Source organism: Temnothorax longispinosus, chromosome 9 (assembly GCF_030848805.1).
Source record: "Temnothorax longispinosus isolate EJ_2023e chromosome 9, Tlon_JGU_v1, whole genome shotgun sequence".
Classification (NCBI taxonomy): Eukaryota; Metazoa; Arthropoda; class Insecta; order Hymenoptera; family Formicidae; genus Temnothorax; species Temnothorax longispinosus.
This window is the reverse complement of record NC_092366.1, coordinates 19,911,189-19,937,566: the sequence shown is the minus strand read 5'-3', so window position 1 is coordinate 19,937,566 and position 26,378 is coordinate 19,911,189. Positions and strand designations below refer to the sequence as shown.

General features: G+C 44.0%; 4 protein-coding genes across 5 annotated transcripts; 1 reads left to right on the top strand and 3 right to left on the bottom strand.

Annotated features, from left to right (window-relative positions):
* The first annotated feature begins 242 nt into the window (after positions 1-242).
* On the top strand, positions 243-23,738 carry LOC139819502 (RNA helicase aquarius). Its single transcript, XM_071788882.1, has 16 exons — positions 243-377; positions 462-713; positions 923-1,559; positions 2,213-2,391; positions 18,097-18,210; positions 18,545-18,648; positions 18,818-18,929; positions 19,037-19,250; positions 19,368-19,416; positions 19,496-19,731; positions 20,182-20,569; positions 20,907-21,155; positions 21,248-21,605; positions 21,679-21,935; positions 22,009-23,143; positions 23,225-23,738. The coding sequence occupies exons 2-16, from the start codon at positions 636-638 to the stop codon at positions 23,450-23,452; spliced, it is 4,338 nt and encodes a 1,445-aa protein (XP_071644983.1). The 5' UTR covers positions 243-377; positions 462-635; the 3' UTR covers positions 23,453-23,738.
* On the bottom strand, positions 2,460-6,058 carry Mthl5 (G-protein coupled receptor Mth-like 5). The gene is made up of 2 exons (XM_071788913.1): positions 4,867-6,058; positions 2,460-4,233 (listed from the first exon to the last, which is right to left on the bottom strand). Exons 1-2 carry the CDS (start codon positions 5,825-5,827, stop codon positions 3,581-3,583), a joined length of 1,614 nt encoding a protein of 537 aa, XP_071645014.1. The 5' UTR covers positions 5,828-6,058; the 3' UTR covers positions 2,460-3,580.
* On the bottom strand, positions 9,759-16,647 carry LOC139819518 (G-protein coupled receptor Mth2). Its single transcript, XM_071788915.1, has 7 exons — positions 15,858-16,647; positions 12,255-12,513; positions 11,612-11,913; positions 11,330-11,408; positions 11,044-11,204; positions 10,644-10,884; positions 9,759-10,556 (listed from the first exon to the last, which is right to left on the bottom strand). The coding sequence occupies exons 1-7, from the start codon at positions 15,907-15,909 to the stop codon at positions 10,358-10,360; spliced, it is 1,293 nt and encodes a 430-aa protein (XP_071645016.1). The 5' UTR covers positions 15,910-16,647; the 3' UTR covers positions 9,759-10,357.
* LOC139819521 (uncharacterized) lies at positions 23,630-26,298 on the bottom strand. Of its 2 annotated transcripts, none has more exons than XM_071788920.1 (3): positions 26,041-26,298; positions 25,396-25,622; positions 23,630-24,748 (listed from the first exon to the last, which is right to left on the bottom strand). In XM_071788920.1, exons 1-3 carry the CDS (start codon positions 26,074-26,076, stop codon positions 23,827-23,829), a joined length of 1,185 nt encoding a protein of 394 aa, XP_071645021.1. In that variant the 5' UTR covers positions 26,077-26,298; the 3' UTR covers positions 23,630-23,826. The 2 variants fall into 2 exon arrangements, with proteins under 2 accessions (XP_071645021.1, XP_071645022.1); XM_071788921.1 differs by having other exon boundaries at positions 26,050-26,298.
* Positions 26,299-26,378: the final 80 nt, after the last annotated feature.

Here is a 26,378-nt window from a genome sequence, read left to right as displayed (position 1 = left end):
GTGGGGACGGGGGGAAGAGTCCTCTCGTTCCCAGAAAGCGCGGCGATAATCGCGATTCGCTCGTTCCGCGTACGCGCATCCCTCACGACGACGGCGTCCACGCGAAACGTCGCTCTACAGCCGTCGCGACGGCGCGTCGCGACGTGAGTCCGCGACGTCGGTCCGCGCCATAATAACCGTCGAGGGAGCTCGTCCCGTCGGAGTTCCAAGGCAGGAGTTCCAAATCTCGCTTCCCGGACAAGGCCGGACACTCCGGACAGTTGCTTGTCAGCTCGGCGTCGCCTCCCTCGGAGCGAACTAAAGTTGGTCACATGACCGCGTGACGGGAGGCCCGCGCCAAATCCGAACCGCGCAGGCAAGTACGCCACGCGACACGCGTACGTGTATTTTCGTACCGACGGTTACGTCTTGTTTTGCAATTAGAAGGATCAAATCTGCTTTTTCAAAATCTTGTTTTAAAGAAATCGCGAAGGAATTCGACGAGAATTCTCCCTCTGCGTTCTCCTCGCGCGACAAGCGACGTTTGCCCGCCGCGGGCCCGCGGCTGCGAGTTCTTTTCGTCGTCGACACCGGCGGATGGAGGTTAGGTTAGGTTAGGTTGACTTCTGGCGTGCAGTTTGGAGCTGACGGATACGATGGAGAACGCACCGCCTATCAAAAGCAACAATCCCGCTCCTACGGTGGAGCAGATCAACGCGGACAGGCTCACCCAGGTATCTGTTTACGATTATAAGGAGTTTACAAATTGTTAAAGATGTCACCCCGAATTTTGTCATCAACCACTTCTATTGATTCTTGCTTTTATTGTGTATCCTTTGAGATGTCATGGCCTGAATCCCTTGACCGGACGAGTTTTCTATCAGTTCTTGTCCGTTACTTTGCATACCTTGTGCGATTACATTGCGATTCCGTTGTATTGCAGCTTGCGAACAAGTACTGGGCGCCGCACACCACAAACACGCATCTGGCGTTCGACTCCCAAGTGGTGGATGAGATTTACGTGCAGGAGATATGCGCGTCCAAGTTTTCCGTCCGGAGGATCATGATGCTGGAGTTCAGCCAGTATCTGGAGAATTTCCTCTGGCCGAATTACAACGCGGAGACCGCCACGCGGCAGCACACCATGTCCATCGTCGTCATGGTGAACGAGAAGTTCAGGGAGCGGGTGCAAGTCTGGGAGGCGTTTGAGAAGAATCCGACGCAGTTCGCCGGATTCTTTCAGAAGGTCCTCGAGGCGTGCCTGGAGGAATCTATAATGGACTTCAATTTGAAAGAACAGACGGCATTGATAGTGTTCCTGAATCATTGCTTCAACTCCATGGAGGTGTCCTTGGTTCGGGAGGAGGCCAAGAGACTGGTGTCCCTGTCCATGTGGATCTCCCTGCAGCAAGGCAGGCGGGAACTCGAATTTAGAAAGTATCCGAAATGGAGGAAATATTGGAAAGTTATAAGGAAGAAGGATAATCCCGAGCGTAAGGAGAAACTCGAGTGGGAACGCAAGTTCTTGCATAGGCTCATGATAAAATTCATGACGATATTGGAAACGATTTCCGCAGAAGGTATTTTATGCGTATCTTTATGTGTGTCCATTTAAATTTCATCCGTGCATTTTTTTAAAGAATATATTTCCTGATTCTTTAAGCATGACTCTCCTAAAGCCAGAAATTCAAATAAATTTCATATAAAATTAAGTACTTGAAACAATTTATCTTTAATTGTGAAAAACTTTATTTATATTTTTTTATTTAAATTTTATCTGTGCATTTTTTAAAAGAATACATTTCCTGACTCTTTAAGCATGACTCTCTTAAAGCCAGAAATTCAACTAAATTTCATATAAAATTAAGTACTTGAAACAATTTATCTTTAATTGTGAAAAACTTTATTTATATTTTTCCATTTAAATTTCATCTGTGCATTTTTTAAAAGAATACATTTCCTGATTCTTTAAGCATGACTCTCTTAAAGCCAGAAATTCAAATAAATTTCATATAAAATTAAGTACTTGAAACAATTTATCTTTAATTGTGAAAAACTTTATTTATATTTTTCCATTTAAATTTCATCTGTGCATTTTTTAAAAGAATACATTTTCTGACTCTTTAAGCATGACTCTCTTAAAGCCAGAAATTCAACTAAATTTCATATAAAATTAAGTACTTGAAACAATTTATCTTTAATTGTAAACAACTTTATTTATATTTTTTAATAGGAAGTGTACTTCCGGATAAGGTACGTTATTGCGAGAGATTTTTGGAGCTGGTCATCGACCTCGAGGCTTTACTTCCTACCAGACGTTTCTTCAACACTGTCATGGACGACAATCATCTGGTGGTGCGTTGCCAGTTATCTAATCTGCTGCATCGTCCGGAGGGAAGTTTGTTCGGACAGGTGAGTCGCTGCAAAGTATATATTTATTGCACAAATAGGGCAGGGGTTAAATAATTTAACTTACGACATTAATTCGAATATTCGTTTATCGAATCTAATAAATCTAAATCTCTCTCGTACAAAAAGGTTGACTTATTGTATAGACATAAATATTAAACACAAATGCCATTAAAAGTATAAGATCATTTGAGACTCGGTGACACATATTTTAATCATACTGCGCAACACGCCCGCCAGCAAACTGGTCCGTCAATTAGCGATATTGCATAATACAATCGATTTTTATATTTAGATTAAAAAACTAAGTCATGGCGACATGATATGCTATGATCATGGATAAATACAACATGCTAGACGTGTCAAAATCGCGAAGTGATAAAAATGTCTCGATAAGCGTACGTTTCTTTTTTTTTTTACAAGGCAAGAGATTGATTTCGTTTTAAGGCACGCATAATCACCGAACGTGGAATACGAAAGACGTACGCAATTTTACCAGTGCCATCGTTTACGTATCAGTCCGAACACTCTAATCGAAATGCATCATATATACTTCATGTATGATGCTTTTTACAAATTTTTTAAACTTTTAGGATCTTTCAATGCCTCGTCGACTTCCTCGACTTCGCTCACATTTAACTTGCACATTGGCTCGATTATTGCATCATTATTTACAATATATTGCTGCATTTTTCTATTCCGATATTGTCTCCGATATATGTGTATCTTTCTTTACATATTCTTCACTTGCACGTTTCGCGTATATTTCTTCAAAATAACGCCGTTACGCGCATAATACTGTTTCCTTCTGGAATAGAGACACATCCACGCATTTTTCACACTCTATAAAGAATAACTTTTGGTTTCAATATATATGCGCATATTATCTACGATATATATATCTGGTAAAATTTGCGCGCGACAGATGTACGTTTATGAGCTATGACTCTGAGATTGAGATTGTACGATGTGCAACGAGTATTATCTCAATTCGAATATAATCGTACTTGGACGACTGTACGGAATTCTTTCCACGTGCTTCGCACGTGCCGAATGCATTCTTCATCGGTTCCGCGAGCGACGTTGTGCTACTAATCGCGATCTAAACGCGCCGTCGTCATCGTTCGATCATCGAGTCGAATGCAGATTACGCTCGTAACGCAAGTGATTGTTCATCGAGGATAGGCGCACTTTAATAACCCGCGTTGATGGCCGTCATCTCCTCGCCCCAGTCGAGGCCCTCGGTGTTGTCGCCGGAATCGCAGCAGTTGCACGTTTTCCCGAGCAGGAACGTGACCCTACGCTGGCCGAACACGCACACGTAGAGGACGAGGAGCGCCTGCAGCAGATTCACGACGATATGGCTGTATATCAGGGCGTCGTACTTGAACTGCGAGAGGAGCAGCGAGAGCCAGCCGGTGCTCATGATCGCGTAGAGATAGACGAACATCCGGAAGCTGTACTTCATTTTGTGATGAATACGGCCGTACGTGCTCATCCGCTTGATCCTGTTCGCGGTCGTCAGTATCAGGCACAGATCGATGATGATGGTGAACGCGATGCACATGAACATCACGGAGAGTCCGAGCCAGCCCACGGTCTCCTGGGCGGGATAGGTCGTGCCGCCCACGGTGGGCTTGTTCGTCTCGAGGGCGAAGTGCGCGAAGATCGCCGTGCCGGCTATGCAGACCGTTATGCACCAGACCCAGGACGAGTAGTAGCAGTACTTCCTGCCGTCGGTGACCCGCAGGAATACGTTGCGCGACTTGAACGTGTTCCACACGTAGTAGCCCAGGGCGCCGAGCCAGAAGAAGGCGGCCATCAGGAAAACGTACATGACCGTGTCTGAAAAGGAAGAAAGAGACGGAAATGATTTTCAGTGTTGTATTTCCTGGCAACACGTCCGTCCGGGAAATTTGTCCCGGCAATTTGCTGTCGGAGCAGACGGTGCGTTCGAGCGGTCGCGCTCATTAATTGGTCCTTCCGTCGGTCCGTTTGCTCTCGCGCTAAAATATGACTCATTCGCGTGTCTCGCAGATGGTGCTAACGCACTTGAAACGAAAAGGATATGACCGCAAATTTCGCTGTCTTGGCATGCCCGTGGGAAGATGACCCACGGTAATTCTATAAATTAATTCATATCAAGTGTCTCCAACATTGCTGAGTGTGCAATGCAGCAACAGTTCGTCAATTGCTACATTGCCGCCACTCCTAAATGCAACCTTTCTCTGTGATAAATTATCGAGATATTTCTTTCTACAGACAGAACGCATTCCAATTTCATCACGGAGTTTAATTGAACGTTAAAATGATACGCCGGAGATAATCAGATATGCCTCGTCACGCCGGTTTCGTCACAGGAGATCATTTGCATCTTCAAAAGGACATATCGAGAAGCCGCGTGTGATTCAACTGCATAAATAAAGAACCATTCGTCACTTTCGCGCTAAGCGAGACAACCGCTCACGATTCACGTACCGGCGACCAAGAAGCTGACGTGATTGCCGAACTCGGTGAATATCCTGACGGTGGAGGCGCACTGGTTGATCATGAGGCAGAGAGACATGCTGGTGATGATGTTGCCGACGAGATCGCGCAGCTGCGGCAACACGAAGTAAACCACCGCGACGATCAGATAGCAGGCCATCGACACGGCGTGGAAGGCGGGATCGATCGCGTGCCTCATCAGGTAGTTGGTGTCGGTCCAGCGCACAGCAACGTCCGGCACGCAAAGCATAGCGTACGTCGCCACCAGCCGATCCCCGCTGAGCACCACCTTGTCGGCGCAGTAATGCCCGAACGGATAGTCGTAGTGTATGGTCGCGCGTGTCTCCCCGTCGTCGTCGTCGTCGTCATCGTCATCGAGATTGTTCAGCATCGCGACGCCGTAGACGCCGCGATTCTCGTCCATGCTCTTGGCCAGGTCGACGATGTAGTGGCGCAACACGCCGCTCGGCAGGATCGCCAGCCGATCCGGCCCGGACGGATAGTAGTACACGTGCCACTGGTGCTCGTCGGAGTCGCATCTTGGCCGTCCGATCTTCAGCTCGTACCTGGGCTCGGCGAATCCCGTTCTCCCCTGCGCCGCATCGTCTCGCTCTCTCACGAACTCCGGCCGCCACTTGGTCTCGTTGGTCTCCGCCAGCGGCGTGCACCGGTCGTCCACCAGCAGCTCCTCGGGCTCGCAACACTTACCGATGTTCACCGTCACGCCGGCGCCGACGGGTCGCGTCTCGGCGTCGGCGAGCACGGTCCTCGCCTGCCAACCGACGGCGAGCAACAGCAGCACGATCCTCGTATACATGACGCCGAAACGCGCGCGAGTCTTCTCCTCAGGTTCGCATCCGCGGCCACGCTCTCCCGCCTCTTCGCCGTCGAGCGGAAAACCGAGTTGCCGCCGCGTCCGTGCGGCCGATCGATCGTCTCGCGAAGCGTTCATCCGTGATTCACTCAGCTCATCGCGCGGCGTGTTCGTGCTCGCTTCACCATACCTGGCCTGTGACCGCCAGTGCCTCCCGTCCCGCGACTGCCTACCTACCTAGCTACCCCTGCCAGCGCGTCCGCCGCCATGACATTCCCGTTCTTCGCCGCATCGTTGCTCTCCCTCGGCCCCCCTGCGTCCCGCGACGACCACAAGCAAGTTTTACCTTCGTTTCAGCTGCTCCCAAGACACAACGGCGCGCGTCAGCGTTGCGCTCGCACGCGCCTTTGTGCAATCCTTTCATTTTCGATGATGTATTCTGAACTCTCGAGTGCCGACGCGGCTTTTTAAAAAATTCAGAATATTGTGTAAAATTCGTTACATCATTCTTTCTATCTGTAATGTATACGGTTCTTCTTCTCATTTTGCTTTTTCTTCATCAGATTTGAGCTCTAGGATTAATGTCTTAATGTGTCACCACTATAAGGGGATCTTATGCATCCCAAAATTTAGATAGTCTGTTTTACTCTACTTTACTCCAACATTTGTTGAATGCAGAAGTGTTAAATAGGATACCCTTTTAGACATATAAACCTTTTAATATTTAATATAATAATTGACTATTTATTTATATCATGCGTTTATTCTTAAGAGTTAAGTATACATTGTTTATCAGCAATATATATGACAATATTGATAATTTGAATCTCTAGCTAAATGTCAAAGGATTATCGATGATAACGATATCAATGAATGACTGACATGGGAACTGGGACATGGGAGTTAATCGAAAAATTATCAAAACAACTTATTTTCGAATTTGTTAATGTAAGAACCATATATAAGAAAAAAATGAGTTTTTAATCAGGCCGATACTCTTATCAGGCAACATTGATAACTCGGAAAAATTACTTAAAACTTATTTTTTTGCGACGATTCTATCGTATGAGATTATTCTTATCAAAAATTGTCATTATTTTTCAGCCTTCGACATCGTAAGTGTACAAAAGGGACGATTCTTTCTTAATCTTATACGTGAGAATTATCACCAGGCGAATTATGTCCATTTCTATCAACGCAGGTTAATTTTGATCTTGGTTTAACTTACCTGTCATCTTTTCCTAGTTCTAAAAGTTAGAAAAAGATAGAAAAAAATTAAGTTAAACCGAGATCAGAAGTTAATCTACATTGGTAGAAATAGGCATTAGACAAATTACGAAAGCAGCACGATATTTCTTTCAAATATTATCATAAACATCAGCGTATGCAAGTCTGCGTTAGTTAGGTGAATTCGCAAGTACGCAGTCGCATTCTTTTTCTTGTTTTCTCGCGGTTCTTCTCGTTTCATCTTTGTATTATTCATTCGCCACCTCTTCTTTAAACGTGTTAACAATAAACCGCAAGGACGTGTGTAAAATATGGCATGTGTTTGTGAAATGCATGCTCCTCTGCGGAAACGCTGTTGTATCGCTGTCGAATATATCTATGTATCAGAACCGAGAGCGGTCTCGAGTGTAGATAAAAAAAAATACTTTCAGTCCTCTCGACACGCGTTTTACTGTGTCAGTAAAAGTAAGCGCGCTGTAATATAAATAGAAATATAGATATACAAAGTGCAACGTCCATTTTCTAATCTAAATGCTATTGTCATTGATCGTCAACAATATAATTCCTTTTTCTTAAACAACTTCAGTCAAAACTGCAAGTCCTTTTCTCACATGCAATATTTTCCTGTACCGAAGACACAGTGGTAGAATGTAAAAATCACTTCTCTGTCATATTTTTATTTGAAACGCGCAAAAAAATTCTCACGAAATTCTCCGTGAGATTTACCGATTTAACAATGCATGCTAAAAATAGATGGACCAATAATGATTCCTCTGAGAAAGGCAAATAAGGCCTTCCGGACTGTCGGGCCTCGGTAATTCGTACTGGCTTCCCCCCTTTTTGTCGGTACTCCCTTTTTACAGCCGCTCTCAAGACGCACGTAATGTAACGCTAACATGCTCTATTTACGCTCTCAATTGGTTGTATATGACAGCGACGCGACGCGTTGCTTCTCTTTCGTTGAACAATCGAGTCATTGTTAACCTTAACACGTCTAAAAAGAGAGAGATAATTTTGCACGTTTTTAATTCTTCATACAACCTAAATTCGTCTTTTACATGTATGTCATAATACAATTCTTTTTTCTTAAACAATTTTAATCAAACTTGCAACTTCCTTTTCTCACATGTAATTTCTTCCTGCGTTGAAGACACACGAGAAGAATGCAAAAATCACTCCTTCTCTGTCATCTCCAGTTATTTGACGGTGCATTTCATTAGCGTAGGTGTGCCAAAGCTTAACTAAAGTTCCGGGAATGTCGTCGATTAATTTTTATGCCTAATCTGTTAATCCTACCGATGGTGATTTGTATGCGAGCAACTTATGCAAGGAGATAATATTTACGTTCATCTAGATTTTTTTCATCTGTCTTCTCTTTTTGTCTCCATTTTTTTGTTCCACTTCACCTTTATCCAAATAATCGTTCGATGACATAAGCACGTTACTTATTACTTATTAAGTCGATTTGACATAATTATAGAAATGAAGAAAAAAAAGCATAAATTCTCTGGCTATGATGGATGCATCTATTTGCATGTAACAGCACGAATCGGCATTTCAGGTATCTCAGCGAGATATTTATTTTGTTTTTAAAGCAGGAAATTATGAAAGATTTAATAGGAAGAGCTTATACTTTGATAAATATTTTTATCATGAATGAATCGCATTTAAATAGCAATATTTGTAGTTTATAATTTATTTTATAGAACTAGGGAACAATATATAAAAAATATTTGCACGTTTGCAAATATTTCGTGAAAGCATTTCGCGGAATGTCTCGCGGGGTCGAATACATTCAGGCGAACTCGTTGCACCTATAACAGCATCGATTGTCTCGGGACGATCCAATTTGCTTAACAAATTTAGTTCGTGTCGTGACCTACTATCTATCCGTCTATCAACAAGCCAGAATGCACTGCGCGAATGCAATCAGGTTTGTTATACGCGGTATTGTTTCATGCATTTCTGATGCTGTATCGTTAGAATGCAACGTGATGGCACAGAGTACCTACTTCTAGGATTGCAGATTCGCCCATGGATTCTCCAATGTGAAATGCGTGTTTCTTTAATAAAGATGTCGAGGATATCAATATAATTTTTAAGCCATAAGTCGTCCTTGACATTTTTGAAGATTTAAAGAATCAGCCTCGAACTGATTGAAGAATCCACCGAGCAAAGGTTCTCTAGATCTGGCACGCCCCGTACAATTCATATTAATGAACGCATGTCGAAGTGGATGACGCGTAACGAATTACGCGAGATCAATGGAAGTGGGACAAGCGATGTGTGTTTACCAACGCGCACATTTAACCGCGTGCCCGCGGCGACAATTTTCCTAAGTCTGTTGTCTAGACACCTTATGTCGCTGCGTGAATCAGATTTTTATTGGGAGACACTCGAGTTCGACGAGCACGTTAACGTACGCGCGTAGGATATTGGGTTTATTGTCTCGCCCACGGTGAAAGTGTCCGGTAGCCTTCGGGTACAGAAAGCGGCTTTTGCATCGCAACTCATTGCTCAACGGTTTACACCTTGATAGCTACATACCTTGATGGTCCAATGTCGGATGTTCGTCAGATTCACGATTGGATTCGGTTGCGCAATGTTTTCACCGCACGCGAGATAATCTCGTGCCGTAGATCCGCGCGATACGTCATGCATAGTACTCGCGATAACGAAAGTATAACGAAAACAACGTAAATGAGTCGGATTTTACGCGTTTTCGTAGAAAATCGTAGGAACGTGGGGGAAACGGATGATTCATCGTCACGTTGAAGTGATTTACTTAAACGAGAAACTGTAATTGAATCACAGGCATGAAATGATATTACGCACCGATGAGTAATTGTAATCTTTGTAATTATATTCTTTCCACGTGTTTTCCTCCACACAGACGTACAGTGATTCGGTCCAACATTTGCATAATGTTTACAGAGATTCTTATGCAGCGCTTAACACTAATGTACTCCATTACGCTAATCGAAAACAATACGACGTGTGTTCCACAATGATCGGATACTTAAAAAAAACACACATTATATTGCTTAACTTGTTATCAGGCAAATATCGTATTTTTATGTCTCTCTTATGGCGCTATACGTAAAAGAATAAGTGATAATATATACGTCAACAAGAGATACACTTAGAGTAATATTGGTTTCGATTAAACTGACTCGTGAGTGATAACGGATTGACATAATTGAGACTATATTCGTGCAGAATGAAAATAAAATGCATATATATATATATAAACGAGTTATTTAAAACCAAATTAATTAAAAGGTCGACAACAATCGCGTTATCTGTGCCTGATTACAGACAATGTACAGATATAAATCAAGATTATCTTTTCCTAGGCGATACTTCTTACATCTAAACCGGCGTGATGATCCTGGAAATGAAATTGCGAAAGAAAGAAATCCTTATCCTTGAAAGAGTGTCTTATCCTTGTTGAGATAGTTCGAGCTCTTCGGGAAGTACCGCTTCGCACTCCTCGTCCTCGTACGCGGCCCAGGATTTCGGGAAAGCGATACCGCACGGCCGCTTTTTCGCCAACAGCTTCCGCACTCTTTTCCGCGTCGCGACCAGAAGCAGGAATATGATGAATCCTTGAAGGCCGTTCAACAGATCCGTCGGTATCCTGGCGAAAAAGAGAATGTTCGTGGGTCACCTTATTGGTAATTGATAAATATTGATGTCAAGGTAGGATGTCTTAACGATCGCTTACCAGAATTCATCCATTCTCGACCCGATTGCGAATGATAGCAATTCAAAGATCCAGGTAATGCCCATCACGAGCACCAATTTAATATACAGCAGGCACTTAAATCGCAAAACTCGCAGCTTGCTTCCCGTGTAATCGCGATATTGATGCCACAAACGCCAGCTGGTCATCCCGAGATAGATCATGTTTAACATTAATAGAATAGCGATCGGCCCGTAAAAGTACACCCACGTCTCTGTAACGCCTGTGAAACAATATGCACGAAATAATATTTTATCATACATCAAAAGAATGCCCGATAAACAACCTTTTAAATTTTATTTCGACAATGTTATGAAGCAGCAAAGTCACTCACTGATGTTCTTTGTCGGAACGGGAATATTTCTTTAAATTTATAACTTACCGCTGAACCAACAGGCAAATTCGCCAAAGCCGGGTCGCAGGTGATTTCCCGATATATGGTGCGTCGTCAGTGCGGCGATCAGAAAACACGTTGGACCGCCCCATCCCCAAACGCAGTAAGCATAGAAGAGCGATTGATCTCTTATCCTGAAGTTCTTAAACCTGTACGGATAATTGAATTTTGAAGACGTACGCGGAATGTGAAGTAATCTATCTCTTTGATAGATGTTATTACAATTTTACGTACACCCGGTGTTTCTCAGGTGTTTTATTCGCCTGGCACTTACCATACGCATCGCCACACGTTGAAGGCCACGATGTTCAACCAGAAGAACGCGGACATGAAGGCGAAGTATAATATAAATCCTAAAATGCAAACATATGGATTGGATAATAGCGAAAAGTCGGAAGGACATGAATTTTGAGGAGCAATAAGGGAGCAAAAAGAAAAATGAGACTATTTTTATGAGCAGCTTTTTAAGGTATGCTTCTCATATGTCCAAATCGACGATAAATTTACCTATATTGATCAGAGCAACTTAATGATAGTTACATATCATTTTACATACCGAGGGAAACGCAGATGACATAATCGTCCTCTAAGTTCGGCCGTAAGTGCTGAATGGAGAGGACGGTGTAACTGACCGCCAAAGTCGTGACGGCGGCCATCATTGCCTTGTCCTGCAACTCCCGTAATTCCGGCAGTATAACGTAAATCGCCAGAGTGGCGATCAGGAAGATCGCCGAGATGATGCTGACGATGCAGATCAGCGTGTTTTTCCATGACTTCGTGACGCTCTCGTTCATCAGCTCGTCGAAGCACACCAGGGCGATCTCGCGTGCGCTCCGCGCCGATTTGGCTATGCAGAATCTAATGAACAAAAAGATTCATTAGCGATAAAAATCGACGCTCAGTCGTGGATCAGTCAAGCTCGATATTAATCGTCCATCCATTACGAAAGATTTTAACAGCCTGGGATTATTGCGCGGTAATAACTTGCAATAATAAACGAGATGCTACATGAGCTCAGAAAATTTCCGATCACCAGGATTTTCCTCGTGTTTCTCAATCTATCAACTACTTCCAGCGACCGTTTCTCTCTATTTCTTTTTTCCTTCCGCAAGCACGTGTGCGACAAATTAATTCTCCGCAGATAAAACCGTAATCGGCAGAATGCAGATAAAGCCAGGCGGAAGTTGCGGAGATTCTACCTGTCAGCTGGGATTTTTTCATGATCGATGTCCAACAACAACCAGGTGTCGTCCTCGTGGATGACAGTGAAGTTATCGTGGTCGCTCATATTGGGATCCATCAGGAAGATGCCGAACGGGCACTCCAGACGCATCTTCGTGCCGTCCGAGCAATTGGAGTATTGCCATACCGTGCCTTCGGGGCAGCAGGATACGTCGAAGGATAGGCTCGGGGTGACCGAGCTCGCGAACAGGCAGAGCCACAGCAACCAGAGGGAACCTGCAACACGTCGCATTTCAAAATGTAGTGATACGGTTGACTCAGCTTTTCCGTGAAAAGACGGACGCTTGCCAGAAAGGCGTAGCTTAAAATACACAGTCGTGTTATTTTACACGTTCTGTCACGTTTATATAGTAAACGCGAAACAGTGACGAGGAATGATTCCTTTCCCATTAATCAAGTGTCCTCGTCAATTTCTCGGGAAAGACTGTGACAATAATTCTAACAATAATTCCATAATATAATAATTCTAAAATATTCTAACAATAATCTAGTTGTTGTCAGCGATCTCGTTTGCAAAGGTATCTTCTTTCTAGCGTAATCGTTTCTATGAAATATTTATATAATATTGCACTTCAAACTGATGATGGGTCAAGTATATTAAATTAATAATAGAATTAGAAATGTCCTCGACTATATCTTAATCTTAATGCAATTTATTGCCGCGTTTTAACGCAAAACACGTACCACGAGTTTCCGCGTGCGTCACATAAGAGCCGGCCTGATACCCAAACGATTTTTTTTATCTTCGGTGATACTAGACCCGACGTTATCACGCGAATGCCTCCGTTATCCGGGGGTTACGAGATTTTCAGCGGAAAATGAAACGGGAACTCTCTGAATGGGAAAACCAAGCTCGATACAACGCGGTACATCCGTCTGCGTACGCCAGCATCCTCCTCCTCGACGGAGAAGAGACGGGCGCGTCGCAATAAAAGACGCAATGTAGAAACGGCACCCGTAACCCAGTTCACTGATGGCAGATGTGCGATATCAAACAATTTGCGACAAATTGCGAAAGGAGGGATGGCTCTCTTGTTAACTTGAGATTGTTAACTCTTTATTAACGGCGCTGGACCGCACTGCGTCTGTACCGGACACGTGCGTAGGCAAGTGCTCTGTATTCTGTAACGGTGTATCGTTCGACCTACATTTTTAACATTTTACGAGAGCATTTAATGTTGCACGAAATTCGGAGAGAGTGCAAATTAATATGTTGTAGCGAATAATTTGTCTTATATATAAAAGACGCGACGTATCATATCGCGAAAGTTTAAATGCCCGCACGAGGCGTTGAATAAGAATTTTGTTATAAATTATGTTAATACTCCTTAATATCCATCGATAATGTTCATCGTTTCATTAAAACAGGGCATTTTATTTATCGACGCGATACGTATCGTTTTTTGAACTCATGTATTCTATTCCTTTCTTTTTACCGTTGCTGATTTATTACTATTATCAGTTAAATGCTTTGATTTATTTTTGAGTGCAAATTAATATGTTGTAGCGAATAATTTGTCTTATAAAAGACGCGACGTATCATATCGTGAAAGTTTAAATGCCCGCACGAGTCGTTAAATAAGAATTTTGTTATGTTATTACTCCTTAATATCCATCGATAACGTTAATCGTTTCATAAAAAAATATTTTATATATTTTGTTTATCGACGCGATACGTATGTTTTTTTGAACTCGTGTATTCTATTCCTTTCTTTTTACTGTTGCTGATTTATTACTATTATCAGTTAAACGCTTCGATTTATTTTTGCATCTCTTATTTATAATGATATCGGCCTCAAGAAATTTTGCCGGATAACATTATTTTTGCGAAACGATCGGCGTCGTTAATCGTATACACACTTTTGCCTTCTCTCGCAATTATTTAAGTTTTCTGGGACGATCTCTTGACCCGATCGATGTAACTATCTCGTCACCGTACGTCGAGATTGTAAACTTCAAATGATACTTCGTATCGTAAATCATCAACAGAGTCTGAAGATCTCGCTTTACAACGTAATTATCGTCGAATATTATTGTCACGTAATTTCTAGGAAAATCCTAACGTTGAAAATAATTTTTACTTTTCAGTAAACCGTGGAATTACTGTGAATCGACGCAGTCGTCACCTCCGTTGCTTGGAGGTGCAGCAGGGACAACTTAATTAAAGACGATATAAGCGCCATGTTTAATTACATGCAATTGCCGTATAATGAGCGGAATAAATGCTTATCGTTTTTCTGCCTCACGTGTCGCCGTTATCATCGTTCATATATATATATGTATATCTATATATATAAAAGTATATCGATAAATTTGCCGCTATTCGTTTAGTCTAGATTGTCGCATTAACGCGATGAACTATTCGCAAGCAATAAGATTATAAAATACATGTAGGATAAAAACGAAGGCCGGTAAACACGCAACTTTTTAAAGATTATTATCGTAAGAGGTTGTTCGAAATGAGATATCCTGCAGGCGAAGTAAATTGTAAGATGCGTGGCGACCGTTCGCCTGAGATAGGTATCTCATCTTAACAGAAAACACACAAGCGAAAGACGCGCTTTTGATAATCGAAGTGGCGTGCTTAATGCACTCTGTGTATCTCCAGATCAAATTAGCCTTATGAAGATTATGAAATGTCACGATTAAGCATCAAATCTCGTCATCTGCATTTATTTATAGAACCGGTTGCGACTTTTTCACAATAATTCACAGTGCGCTTATCTTGATATTAGTTTTAAACAACTTTAAGCGATTTCCGAGTAGACAACGAAATATTGTCTCTTCCGAGATACACGCGCCGATCGAATGTATGCATTAATATTGGCTGCAAATTATTATCCAGTAATAATTCTCTTCGGTACAGCAGCTTCCTTGTTGAGAAGATACTTACGATAGATTGGAGTTGATTTTTTTTTATCGACGAACGCAAATTTCCCTATAATCGTACAATTGTATAATGTTCAGGCCGGTTTTGACGATTGATAAGTTAATTGAATATCGGATGTTCCATTGCTAACCGTATGCACGACTGCGACTGTATTATAGACGAGTTTGCATCGTAGAATACCAATGAGCTACGTTTTACGTAAATGAAAATAAGTTTCTGATGTACACGCTAGAAACAGACAAGCGAAACACGATCGCGAGACGCACATTTATGAAAAAGAAATGATTATACGAATCGTAAAATGCGAAACTATGCGATTTCTGAATATTATAAATCTTCCTATGAAACTATAATATTTTAAGATTGATAAAAGAAGTGAACTGTACAACGTGTGTGATCTGTTCCACGTGGAACAGGATTTTCGAAGTGCGAAGTTCTGGAAAATGGAATACAATGATCCGCGCAAGATCCGCAAGAAGCTCGAAGTGGCCAATGACGTGGCGATGACATTAATTTGATTAATTACAATCGGCCTTATTATCGACGTATGATCGACGTAGATAAAACCTGTACGCAGGAGGAGGTTTCTATAAAAACATCGCACGAGAGGAGAAGAGTCTGACGCACAAAAACGGAATGGACACGCAGGGGAAGCTCACGAAGCTCTCACCTCTGATCGACGACGCGCTCAGCTGCCTGCCGTAACTCACGTCGGACAACATTATATCTCGCTCTCGTTACCGCATCTCCTCGTTCCTCGATGTATGGGGCGAGCCTCTGCTTCTCGCCGAAGATAGATAGCCGAGTTGGGCGACGCAAACGTTCTCCAAGGGAAGAGTCGCTTGTTTGGCGCGACGCACGCGATCAAGCGAGGGTCAACGGACCCTGCGACGACGGGTCGCACTGGCGTTTACCACTGAAGGAACGACCGCGGAGGATTGTTTTTCGCAGCTTTCCTGGGAAGTTCTACGAGTCGGACGACGACAGGATCCGTGGTTTCGCTATTGCCGGTCGCTTCCGTCACGATTTCCCGCGACCGGGGTTTCCTCTGTCGACACACTTCCTCTCTTCTTCCTTTCTTCTCGTGGCTCCTCACGAGTCGCTGCGACTCGGGCTGCTGCAAACGTGGAGGAGCTTGAGAAGATTATCGGCGATCTTATCGGTCCCTTATCGATCGACCTTCACTCTCACTCGAAAAGAACTGACAAGGAACTTTTGTTCGCGAAATAAGGTATAGTTTTCTGTTTGTTCAGAATGAGCCAGACGAGGGGTGCGTTATCGAAATCGCGAGAAAAGTCCTCGACGCGTGTCACGCGAGCTTTTACAGGGAAGACGACGTGTTTTGATTGTCGATACGATTGAACCCTGATAAGCGATTGAAGTGGCTGATGGAATCGCGTTGGCCGAGCTCGCGCAGTTGCGCTGCGAACGAAACTGAACGTGACGGCGGACTGTTCTCCGGAGCTTACCCGGAGAGACCGGCGGCTGAGAGATAGCGCCGTTCCTCTCCCACTTTTTGCGTTTGAATGGGCTCGTGTGGTGCGACCGAACCGTGCATTATTTCTTTCTCTTGTCTTTTTTATCCTCGCGAGGGACCACCTGGCACCATCTCCTCGAGAACGATGGCCAGAATGAAACAATCGTTTGATGAATGAAACAATCTCGAAGCAGGTTTCCTTCCAGATGTCGATATGCAAATAGAGATGCGTTCGTGAGAGCTACCGAGAAAGGGGTTGGCGCTCCAAGGGGACGATGCTGCAAAAAGACGTCTAAGTTAGTTAAGAGGAGGAGAAAAGGAACACGGAGGTATATTGCGTGCTATCGCTTTAATGCTTTACGAACGTCACGCCGCGTGAATAAGAACGTGGTAAAGAAACGTGTTGGAGATAAATACCGTTACGCATTCAGCATCTTTTTTTTTTACACGTATAGCATTAAAATGCTGACGATATTGTGCATCCACTGCAAACGCTATCTGAACTATCCTGAAAGTTTAGAGTTATCCTCTGGAGTATTGTATTCGCACGCGCACATGCGAGCGAAGGCCGCTACGGAACGATAGGAAATTCTGATAATTACTATGATTAATTACTATCGTTAACATTCACTGCGATGCAGTGAATGCTCTTCCTCCAAACCGCAGTCGGCTAATCGCATTCGAAGAGTCGCTTGATATGTGGAACATGCGAAGTAACGAACGAGTAACGAGCCGTGCTAATTGGCACGCTCGTTTATTAGGCACGCTATTAAGTGAACTGATTAATTTATCCAGTCTTGATCGAAAAGACTGTCCAAAGAATATGACGGAAGCTATTATATTCACGACATAACAGAACACCTGAAATGTATCTATTAACTAATATTACTAATTTTGTATGTAATAATCATAATCATTATTATATATTATATAATAATTAGTAAAATATATATTATTTAATAATATAATAATTACATATAATAATAATTCCTTTCGTGCGTACACAATATATGATATATCTAGGACGTTTCAAATGAGAACTGAAGAATTCATCTTCCGATCGTCTTAAATTCATGTTTTCAGAAATAAGAAGCTACAAATAATCTTCATTTTTTGAGATATTTTAAGACAATGCGGAAAATATATATATGCTTAGGTTTTTCAACGAAGGAAGGTTGAATTTTTCGAGAGGGTACTTTACCGAAAGAAAAGAGAAACCTATTTCGTTGAGAGAAACGATTAACATACCTGCGGCCGGTCCTCTTCTATGACGTCAAAGATCGATTATAAATGCAACGATTTTGTTGATTCTGGTTTTATTACGCACGCATAGTCGGTCGCGTGTCTCCATGAAAAAAAGTATATGACTCATAATGCGTAACAATAAGTATCACCGCCCTAAAAATTATTCATCCGATTATCTTGATTGCAGCTCCTGGAGATGCTCAAGTTCTACGCCCGATTCGAGATCAGCGAGGAAACCGGCAATCCCCTGACGGATCACGACATGACGGAGTTGCATTACGCTAAAATTACATCTCTTCAGGTACGTAGAGTAGTCGCTACGGATTAAGAAAACAATTTTGTATACGTGCTGAATAATTTTTCAAATTTGTGAAAAATGACGTCTTCAATTTTTATATTTCTACTATATATAGACGCTTTGTTTTTAACGCGAAAATAACGAACCCCAGATGCGTTGTGTGATCTTTGCAAACCGGTCGTTGTCGATCATGAGACACAAACTTGAATTTCAGTAGCTATTAGCTATGATCAATCCTATTAGCTGCTATGTCATTAACGCTGACGTGCATCGGCACGTCATTACGTATAATAAATTCCCGAACTCTCGAGATTAGCAGGTAACGTTTCAATTCCAGAATGCAGTCTTCGCGAAATTCCCGGATCTGAGAAGCTTTGCACTGGCCAACGTAGCCAGCGTGAACGTCAGAGATGCTCTGTATAAACACTTCGGTTCGCTCAGGTGAGTTCTGCGCGCAATTGTTTACCCTACAAAATACACATGGGTTAATTAATCTCGAAAATAACATCCCGTAAGATGATTCATGTGTGGCCCGAAGTAATCTATTGACGTAGAAAACCACAAAGTGTTGGCGTCGAAACGACGCGAAAATAATGGGTTTTATTTTCAGTCAAGAAAAATTGAGGTCCATCGCGAGTTATTTGAATTTGGTGCCGCCCACGGAGCGAGAAGAGTACGAGAATTGGTACCGCCTGGATATAGAATTTTTGCGCGAACTGCTGGTGGGTATAAGGGAAAAAAAAGAGAGAAAACGTCCAGAGAGACCGCGAGAGATTTTACAGCCATCAAGGTCGATCTGAATTCTGAGAGCGTGCGTTTTTAATTTCAGATATCGCGACACGAGCGTAGGCCGTCGCAGCTTGAAGAGCTGAATGAGATGCCCCTCTACCCGACCGAGGACATCATCTGGAACGAGAGCATCGTCCCGACCGAATATTTTTCTGGCGAGGGCTGTCTGGCTCTGCCAAAATTGAACCTGCAGTTCCTCACGTTGCACGACTATCTGCTACGGAATTTCAATCTATTCCGCTTGGAATCTACATGTATGTAGAAAGCGATAAAAAGAATGAACGACGTTGTCGTTTATTATCGTATCTAAATTTATGAGTCGTAATATATCATCAGTCGTTAAATGTATTTTATATTACCGCTGTTCGCAGACGAAATACGACAAGACATCGAGGATGCCGTGAGCAGACTGAGTCCTTGGTATGTTGAATCGTCGCGTTGCATTCAGCTTCATCTTCGTAAAAATAAAAGTAATCACGATATTTCTTCTTACTTGTAGGCGAGCGGAGGACGGCGGTGTCTACTTCGGCGGATGGGCCAGAATGGCTCAACCTATCACGCAATTCGCGGTGGTCGAGGTGGCTAAGCCTAACGTCGGCGAGAACAGGCCATCGAGAGTCCGTGCCGATGTGACGATAAACCTCAGCGTCCGTAAGGAAATTAAATCCGAATGGGAAAATCTTCGCAAGCACGACGTGTGCTTTCTCATCACAGTTAAGCCGCCGAATCCTATCGGTAAGATAAGAATTAAAGAGAATAATTTGAAACCGTTTCATAAATAAGAATCGATTACGCAAAGAAAATAAAAAAACTTGCTGACGTATATAATAAATTAATAATTTGTAATAATCAATGACCCGCTATGATAATGAAGATTTAATAGACGAATTAATTTTTATTTTCAAAATTGTGCGGACGATTTTGTTGCAATTGCAGAATATATTTGGCAAAAATAGATTTGTCAGTAAACATTTTTCTATTTTTATTACCAATAAGACGTTTTATCACGATATTGAATGACCGGATGCCAGAATTTGATGATCAAATTTTGATCGCTTTTATATACAATCTCAGCGACGGTTTCGCTGCAGTAAAATTTTTTCTTAATAGTTAATAGCTTTATATTATAATAATAATATAGATGAGATCAGAGTTCTCTTAAACAATCGTCACATTTTATCGCAGGCACTAAATACAGTCATAAGCTCCCCTTCGTGCCACAAGTGGGTTTAACGACGGTGCGGGGGTGCGAAGTCGAGGGTATGCTCGACTCGAACGGTAGAGTGATAGAGGATGGCCCCGAGCCGAGGCCGATTCTACCAGGCGATTCGCGCACCTATAGAGTGTGGCTGGACTGTAATCAATACCGGATCGATATGGACAACGCCAGCCATGGCGGCGAGGATGTATACGAGGGATTTAATATCATAATGAGGCGTAAACCTAAGGAGAACAACTTCAAAGCCGTGTTAGAGACTATAAGGGAGCTCATGAATACTGAATGCGTCGTGCCCGACTGGTTGCACGACATAATCCTCGGATACGGCGATCCGGGTGCAGCATGCTATTCTAGGTAATCTCTGTCTATTATCTATCTGTACGTATGTACCAATAATAAAGCTGAGGGTGTACCTTGTTTGATTGCTTGGAACAGCATTGATTATAAACGGATGAGCAAATCTGAGTTTGAGATTTTAACAGTAGATATATTCTTCTGTAATTACATTCTCGTGCAATTACCAGTATCTTCCAAGCAGTAATTTCCTCGGTTATTTGTTTGAAAAATAGATTAACATTTTTGTACTACTTTCTGTAATAATTCACATAATTTATAATTTGTATCTATAATAATCTGAGAAATATATAAAATCCGCAATCAATAGAGCATTGACAAATATTTGATTCGACAGAATGCCAGATGAAATCGCGACGATAGACTTCAACGATACATTCCTCGATATCGACCATCTACGAGCCAGTTTTCCTCAGTACGAGTGCAAAACGAGGCCGGAGGACGAAGGAAACCTGGTGCGGCCGTTCCAGCTGACTTTCGAGGACGTTCACGCAAAGCACAACGACGAACCGATCAAGAAGATCATTACAGTTAAACCGCACGTGCCACCCAGTAGAGGTCCATACAGAGCGAACGAACCGAAAAAGTTAGCACTTTATTTACTCTTCCGTAGCGTATTAATAGTACGTTAAAACGTGTTATTTTTTTGAACGGATGAAAAACATGTTTACGTTACAGAAATCAGATTCCCTTCACGCCGACGCAAGTCGAAGCTATACGAGCTGGAATGCAGCCAGGTCTGACGCTGGTCGTCGGCCCGCCCGGTACCGGCAAAACGGACGTCGCTGTGCAAATCATCTCGAATCTATATCATAATTTTCCCAATCAGAGAACGCTGATCGTGACGCACTCCAATCAAGCGCTCAATCAGCTTTTCGAGAAGATAATGGCCCTCGATATCGACGAGCGGCATCTGCTGCGTCTCGGTCATGGAGAGGAGGCTCTGGAGACGGAAAAGGACTTCAGTCGCTATGGCAGGGTCAATTACGTTCTCGCCAAACGTTTGGATCTGCTCCTGGAAGTTCAGAGATTACAGGTACTTATTTTTCCAATTACATATTAATATTGTTTAATTGTATTCAGTTGTTACAATGTATCTCTCATCTCAGGAATCCCTGAACGTGAAGGGCGACGTCGCGTACACGTGTGAAACGGCGGGTTACTTCTTCATGTATCAAGTGTCCACGAGATGGGACCGTTTCCAGACCAGAGTGAAACAAAAGCAGCACACGAATGAGAAGTCCGATTTATCTGCTATAGTCGACGAGGAGTTTCCCTTCCACAAGTTCTTCGATAACGCCCCGCAGCCGCTTTTCAAACGGAATTCGTTCGACGAGGATCTCAAGATTGCGTGCAGTTGCTTTAGGTAAGTACACGCGCGTTAAACTCTTACGAGATGAGTAATCACGACTAATTTTAATGAGATATCATTTATACAGATACATTGAGAGGATATTCGCACAACTGGAGGAGTTTCGTGCTTTCGAATTACTGCGATCGGGTCTCGATAGGTCGAAATACTTGCTCGTGAAGGAGGCTAAGGTGATCGCTATGACCTGTACGCACGCGGCGCTCAAACGTCGCGAGCTCGTCGACATGGGTTTCAAGTACGACAATATTCTCATGGAGGAGTCCGCGCAGATCTTGGAGATCGAGACTTTCATACCGTTGTTGCTACAAAATCCCCAGGATGGATATAATCGTTTGAAACGTTGGATAATGATAGGCGACCATCATCAGCTGCCGCCGGTCATCAAGAACATGGCCTTCCAGAAATACTCGAACATGGAGCAATCGCTGTTCGCGAGATTCGTGAGACTGGGCGTACCCACGGTCGATCTCGACGGCCAAGGTCGCGCCAGACCCAGCATATGCAATCTCTACAATTGGCGCTATAAGAAACTGGGCAATCTGGTGCACGTGGAACGCAGCCCCGAGTATCTGGTAGCAAACGCTGGTTTCCTGTACGATTTCCAACTGGTGAATGTCGAGGATTTCAACGGCGTCGGCGAGAGCGAACCCAGCGCCTACTTCTATCAGAATCTCGCCGAAGCCGAGTATTGCGTCGCGGTGTTTATGTACATGCGCCTGCTGGGATATCCGGCGGACAAGATCAGTATCCTAACGACATATAACGGTCAGAAGCATCTGATAAGAGACGTTATAAACATCCGGTGCGCGAATAATCCTTTGATAGGCCGACCGAACAAAGTGACGACTGTCGATAAGTACCAGGGTCAGCAAAACGACTACATCCTGCTGTCTCTGGTGAAGACGCGCGCGGTTGGCCACTTGAGAGACGCGAGGCGTCTAGTGGTGGCGATGTCTCGTGCCCGCCTCGGTCTCTACGTCTTCGCTCGCGTGTCCCTCTTCAAGAACTGTTTCGAGCTGACACCGGCCTTCGATCAATTGATGCAGAGACCGTTGAAGCTGCAACTATTGCCACAGGAGCTCTATCCCACCGAACGACCGAACGACGCCGTACCCTCGACACCCCCGATGGAGATCGAGGACATGCCGCACATGGCGAAGTTCGTTTACGATTATTACATGGAAAAAGTCAGCGGAATGAAGGTAATTTCTATTTATAAATTGATTTACGTACGTCGCTTTTTGATATATCGATTACACGATCTCTCTCTTCGTCATTTTCAGGGATCGCAAAAGATGTGGCAGAAGCCGGGAACCGTGCAGACAATGGGTAGTCCGACGCATAAGATTCCTGCTCATCCAGGTGCCGATGACGATACCGACGACGAAGAGGAAGTCAGTCAAGATAACGCTGAAATTAAAGAATCCAAGGAAGAAGTGGCGGAGAAGAAATACGAGCCTATAAAGAATTTGATCGAAGATCCTCCGAGCGACGGCGAAAACGACCGCTGAATGGATCGTAACACTGATGTATGCGCAGGACTGATGTCATTAGGAAACATATTGACATGTCGGAAGTGAAATAATCGATTTTGCAGCATGGAAATGAAACAGCTTTTTGCTCCAGTTCCAAGACATCAATATACACATTGTAAATGACATTCGTTAACGATCAATCTATCAATACTGTTGTACTTAGCAAGAATAACTATTTTATTATGGATGTCACTATACAATACTGTAATATATAGAATCTTATATATCGTATTAAGATAAATTACACTTTTTACAGATGTCAGTCGTACCAGAATCTATCTCCTCTCTCCCTGCAAAACTTTCTTCAGTCGCGTACCGCCACACTTAAGCACTTAAGACACTCGTGTGTCTCACGAGAAGAGATGATCCACCTTCTTCTTGACCATCTCCTTCCGACGTGTCTCCAGTCTCTGCATCTTCGACTTCTCCGGCTTGCTCGGAGTTCTCTTCGAGTCGTTCGGCGCGCTCCGTCGCACGCTCGAGGGCACGTAACTGTCGTCGAATTTCATCAGCTTGCTCGGGGATTTGAAGTCGGGCTCGTACTCCTCTATGGAGGAGTTGAATCCTTTGGAATTGGGCACGTACTCTTCTATGGAGAAGTTGAATCCCTTGGAATTGGGCACGTACTCTATGGAGGAGTTGAATCCCTTGGAATTGGGCACGTACTCCTCGAGAACGCTGTCGGGCACCACCGTGATGGCGCGTGGCTCGTAAATCTCGTAATTCGCCTCCAGTCTCTCGACGGAGTTCGGCACGTAGCTCACGTCTTCCGCGACGCGGCCTCCCTTGCTGTCGCACACGGTCGGCGTGTACTCGTTCGACGTTAATCGCATACTCTCCAACGCGCTCTTCCGGCTGGGCACGTACTTGAAGTCCGGACACGATCTCTTCGTCTTCGGCGCGTCCGGGATGTATTCCTCCAACGGCGCGTTCTCCAGATCGTCGGAAAGCTCGTACGTCCGACACTTTTTCCTCTTCAGATCTTCCCGCTTTGTCGCGGTAGCGCTCGGAGTCTCGGTCTTCTTCGGGGAAATCTGCGCCGATTTTCCCGGTGTCTTTTTCAGTCGATCGCTTTTTGTCGGCGTTCGAATCGGAGATTTTTCTTCTTTCGTTCGTTTCGCCGCGTCGTCATCCGTCTTCACTTTGCTCCTCTTCGACGTTTCGTCACTTGTTTCTCGCTTCACCGGTTTCTTCCGGGCTGGCGACACGTGCACCTTGATCGTGGGCAAGAATGACACGTCGCTTGCGCTCTCCGGGTTTTCGAAAGTGTACCTGTTGTACGAAATTCACGTTATTTGTATGTAAATTGCGACAAGATAAAGATTCGTCTGAGAGAGTATTGTTTCTTTCTATCTGTAGCAAGCTCAGCTTATCATGTTTAATGCCCATTTCCACCAATGTAGATTAACTTTAATCTCGATTTAACTTACTGTTCATCTTTTTCTAATTCCTAGAACTAGAAAAGGATAAAAAGCAAGTTAAACCGAGTTCAAAATTAATCTGCATTGATAAAAATAAACATAAGAAATACATACCTATCTTTAATATCAAACTATTATTATATGTTATTATACAATATATAATTTTCTCTGCAGTTTAATTAAAAATATTTTATCTAGACAATATAGAATATCTTGAATAGGATTAAATTCCGATTAATTTAATCAGCGATTAATTCAACAGAATTGTTTCCGGCGAATTTTTGACTACATGTATAATTCATCATCTATAATCTCCAAATCTTCCTTCCCACGCGTCAAATAAAAAATTGACAATCCTATCCGCGTTAACGCAACATTTTGCACAGGTCACTTAATAAATTAATCATCAAGTTAATCGGAGTTTGGTCGAAATCATCCAATCAATTCGCCGAGGAAACAATCTAAAGTCATCGAACCGCGGGACGGTCGCGCTCTTACGTGACTTCCAGCTGACGAGTCGACTTTCTCCACTCGCAACCCCGGCCCTCGCGATACGATCCGTCATCCCGGCGGCCGTTCCGCAGGATCGCTCGCTCCAGTATCTCGTACAGGGCCGCCCAGTCCTCGACCTGCAGCCACTTGTTCGTGGTGACCTTCCGCTTCTTGATCTCCACCGTTCTCTCCTGCACGGTGACCACGGCGGTCGCCAGGCAATCGTCCGAGGCCTGCGGACACACGTTGCGACACGATGAACAATATATGCACAATATGCTCCGGTACAAAAATCACCGCGTATCGTTCCAGAAAACTAACGAGACACGTTCAGCCGACGCGATTGATTAATAAAAAGATTATCGTCCAACACCTGCACCGTCTCCATCCTCTACTCTCCGGATCGTTCCATCATGCCACTTGTCGCGGGCGATAACTTCTCGAACGGTTTTGAGGAGACACGAAAAAAGAAGAAGACACCGAGATAATAAGTATTGCTGACAGAGAAAAAAATCTCCGCTCCGTATCGCTCGCGGTCCTCGTAACAGATGTTCGCGTTCGTGCGCGCGGCGCGGGCGCCCGCCTGTTGCGCGCGCGCGCGCGCGCGAGCACGTTTGACAGCCAGCTGTTGACAGCTGTTGCACGCGGTACCTTGATCACCTCCAGATACTGTCCGTCCCGGAACATGTTCACGCTCGGGGGGGACACGTCGCTCAGGCGGGAGGCCGTCGCCGACGGCGGGGGCGTTCGCGACGTGATTATGGGTCGTTGATCGACGGGACTGCCCGTCTCTCCCGGGCGGTTGACCGACGACGACAGCTGACGTCGCGCCTGATACACGCGCGTGTATACTCGCTGCCTACGCGCGGCGCACGCTTCGTCCTCGCCGGGCCGGGCGGCGGCGCGGATTTGGAGCGCGGCGCCCCGTCGACTGCTGTACAGGCCCGACTCCGCTCCCTTTGCTCCGCGAGGCGCGCGCGAGCGTGAAG

Coding starts and splice junctions, on each gene's coding strand:
- LOC139819502 (XM_071788882.1), top strand. CDS start 636: ATGGAGAACGCACCGCCTATCAAAAGCAACAATCCCGCTCCTACGGTG. Junction 714..922: donor ACGCGGACAGGCTCACCCAG/GTATCTGTTTAC, acceptor GTTGTATTGCAG/CTTGCGAACAAGTACTGGGC. Junction 18,930..19,036: donor AATTTTTGCGCGAACTGCTG/GTGGGTATAAGG, acceptor TTTTAATTTCAG/ATATCGCGACACGAGCGTAG.
- Mthl5 (XM_071788913.1), bottom strand. CDS start 5,827: ATGAACGCTTCGCGAGACGATCGATCGGCCGCACGGACGCGGCGGCAA. Junction 4,234..4,866: donor CGTCAGCTTCTTGGTCGCCG/GTACGTGAATCG, acceptor CTTCCTTTTCAG/ACACGGTCATGTACGTTTTC.
- LOC139819518 (XM_071788915.1), bottom strand. CDS start 15,909: ATGTTGTCCGACGTGAGTTACGGCAGGCAGCTGAGCGCGTCGTCGATC. Junction 12,514..15,857: donor GAGCGCGTCGTCGATCAGAG/GTGAGAGCTTCG, acceptor GACGTGTTGCAG/GTTCCCTCTGGTTGCTGTGG. Junction 11,409..11,611: donor TGTCATCTGCGTTTCCCTCG/GTATGTAAAATG, acceptor TTTGCATTTTAG/GATTTATATTATACTTCGCC.
- LOC139819521 (XM_071788920.1), bottom strand. CDS start 26,076: ATGTTCCGGGACGGACAGTATCTGGAGGTGATCAAG. Junction 25,623..26,040: donor AGTATCTGGAGGTGATCAAG/GTACCGCGTGCA, acceptor GTGTGTCCGCAG/GCCTCGGACGATTGCCTGGC. Junction 24,749..25,395: donor ACTCGTCAGCTGGAAGTCAC/GTAAGAGCGCGA, acceptor TTCGTACAACAG/GTACACTTTCGAAAACCCGG.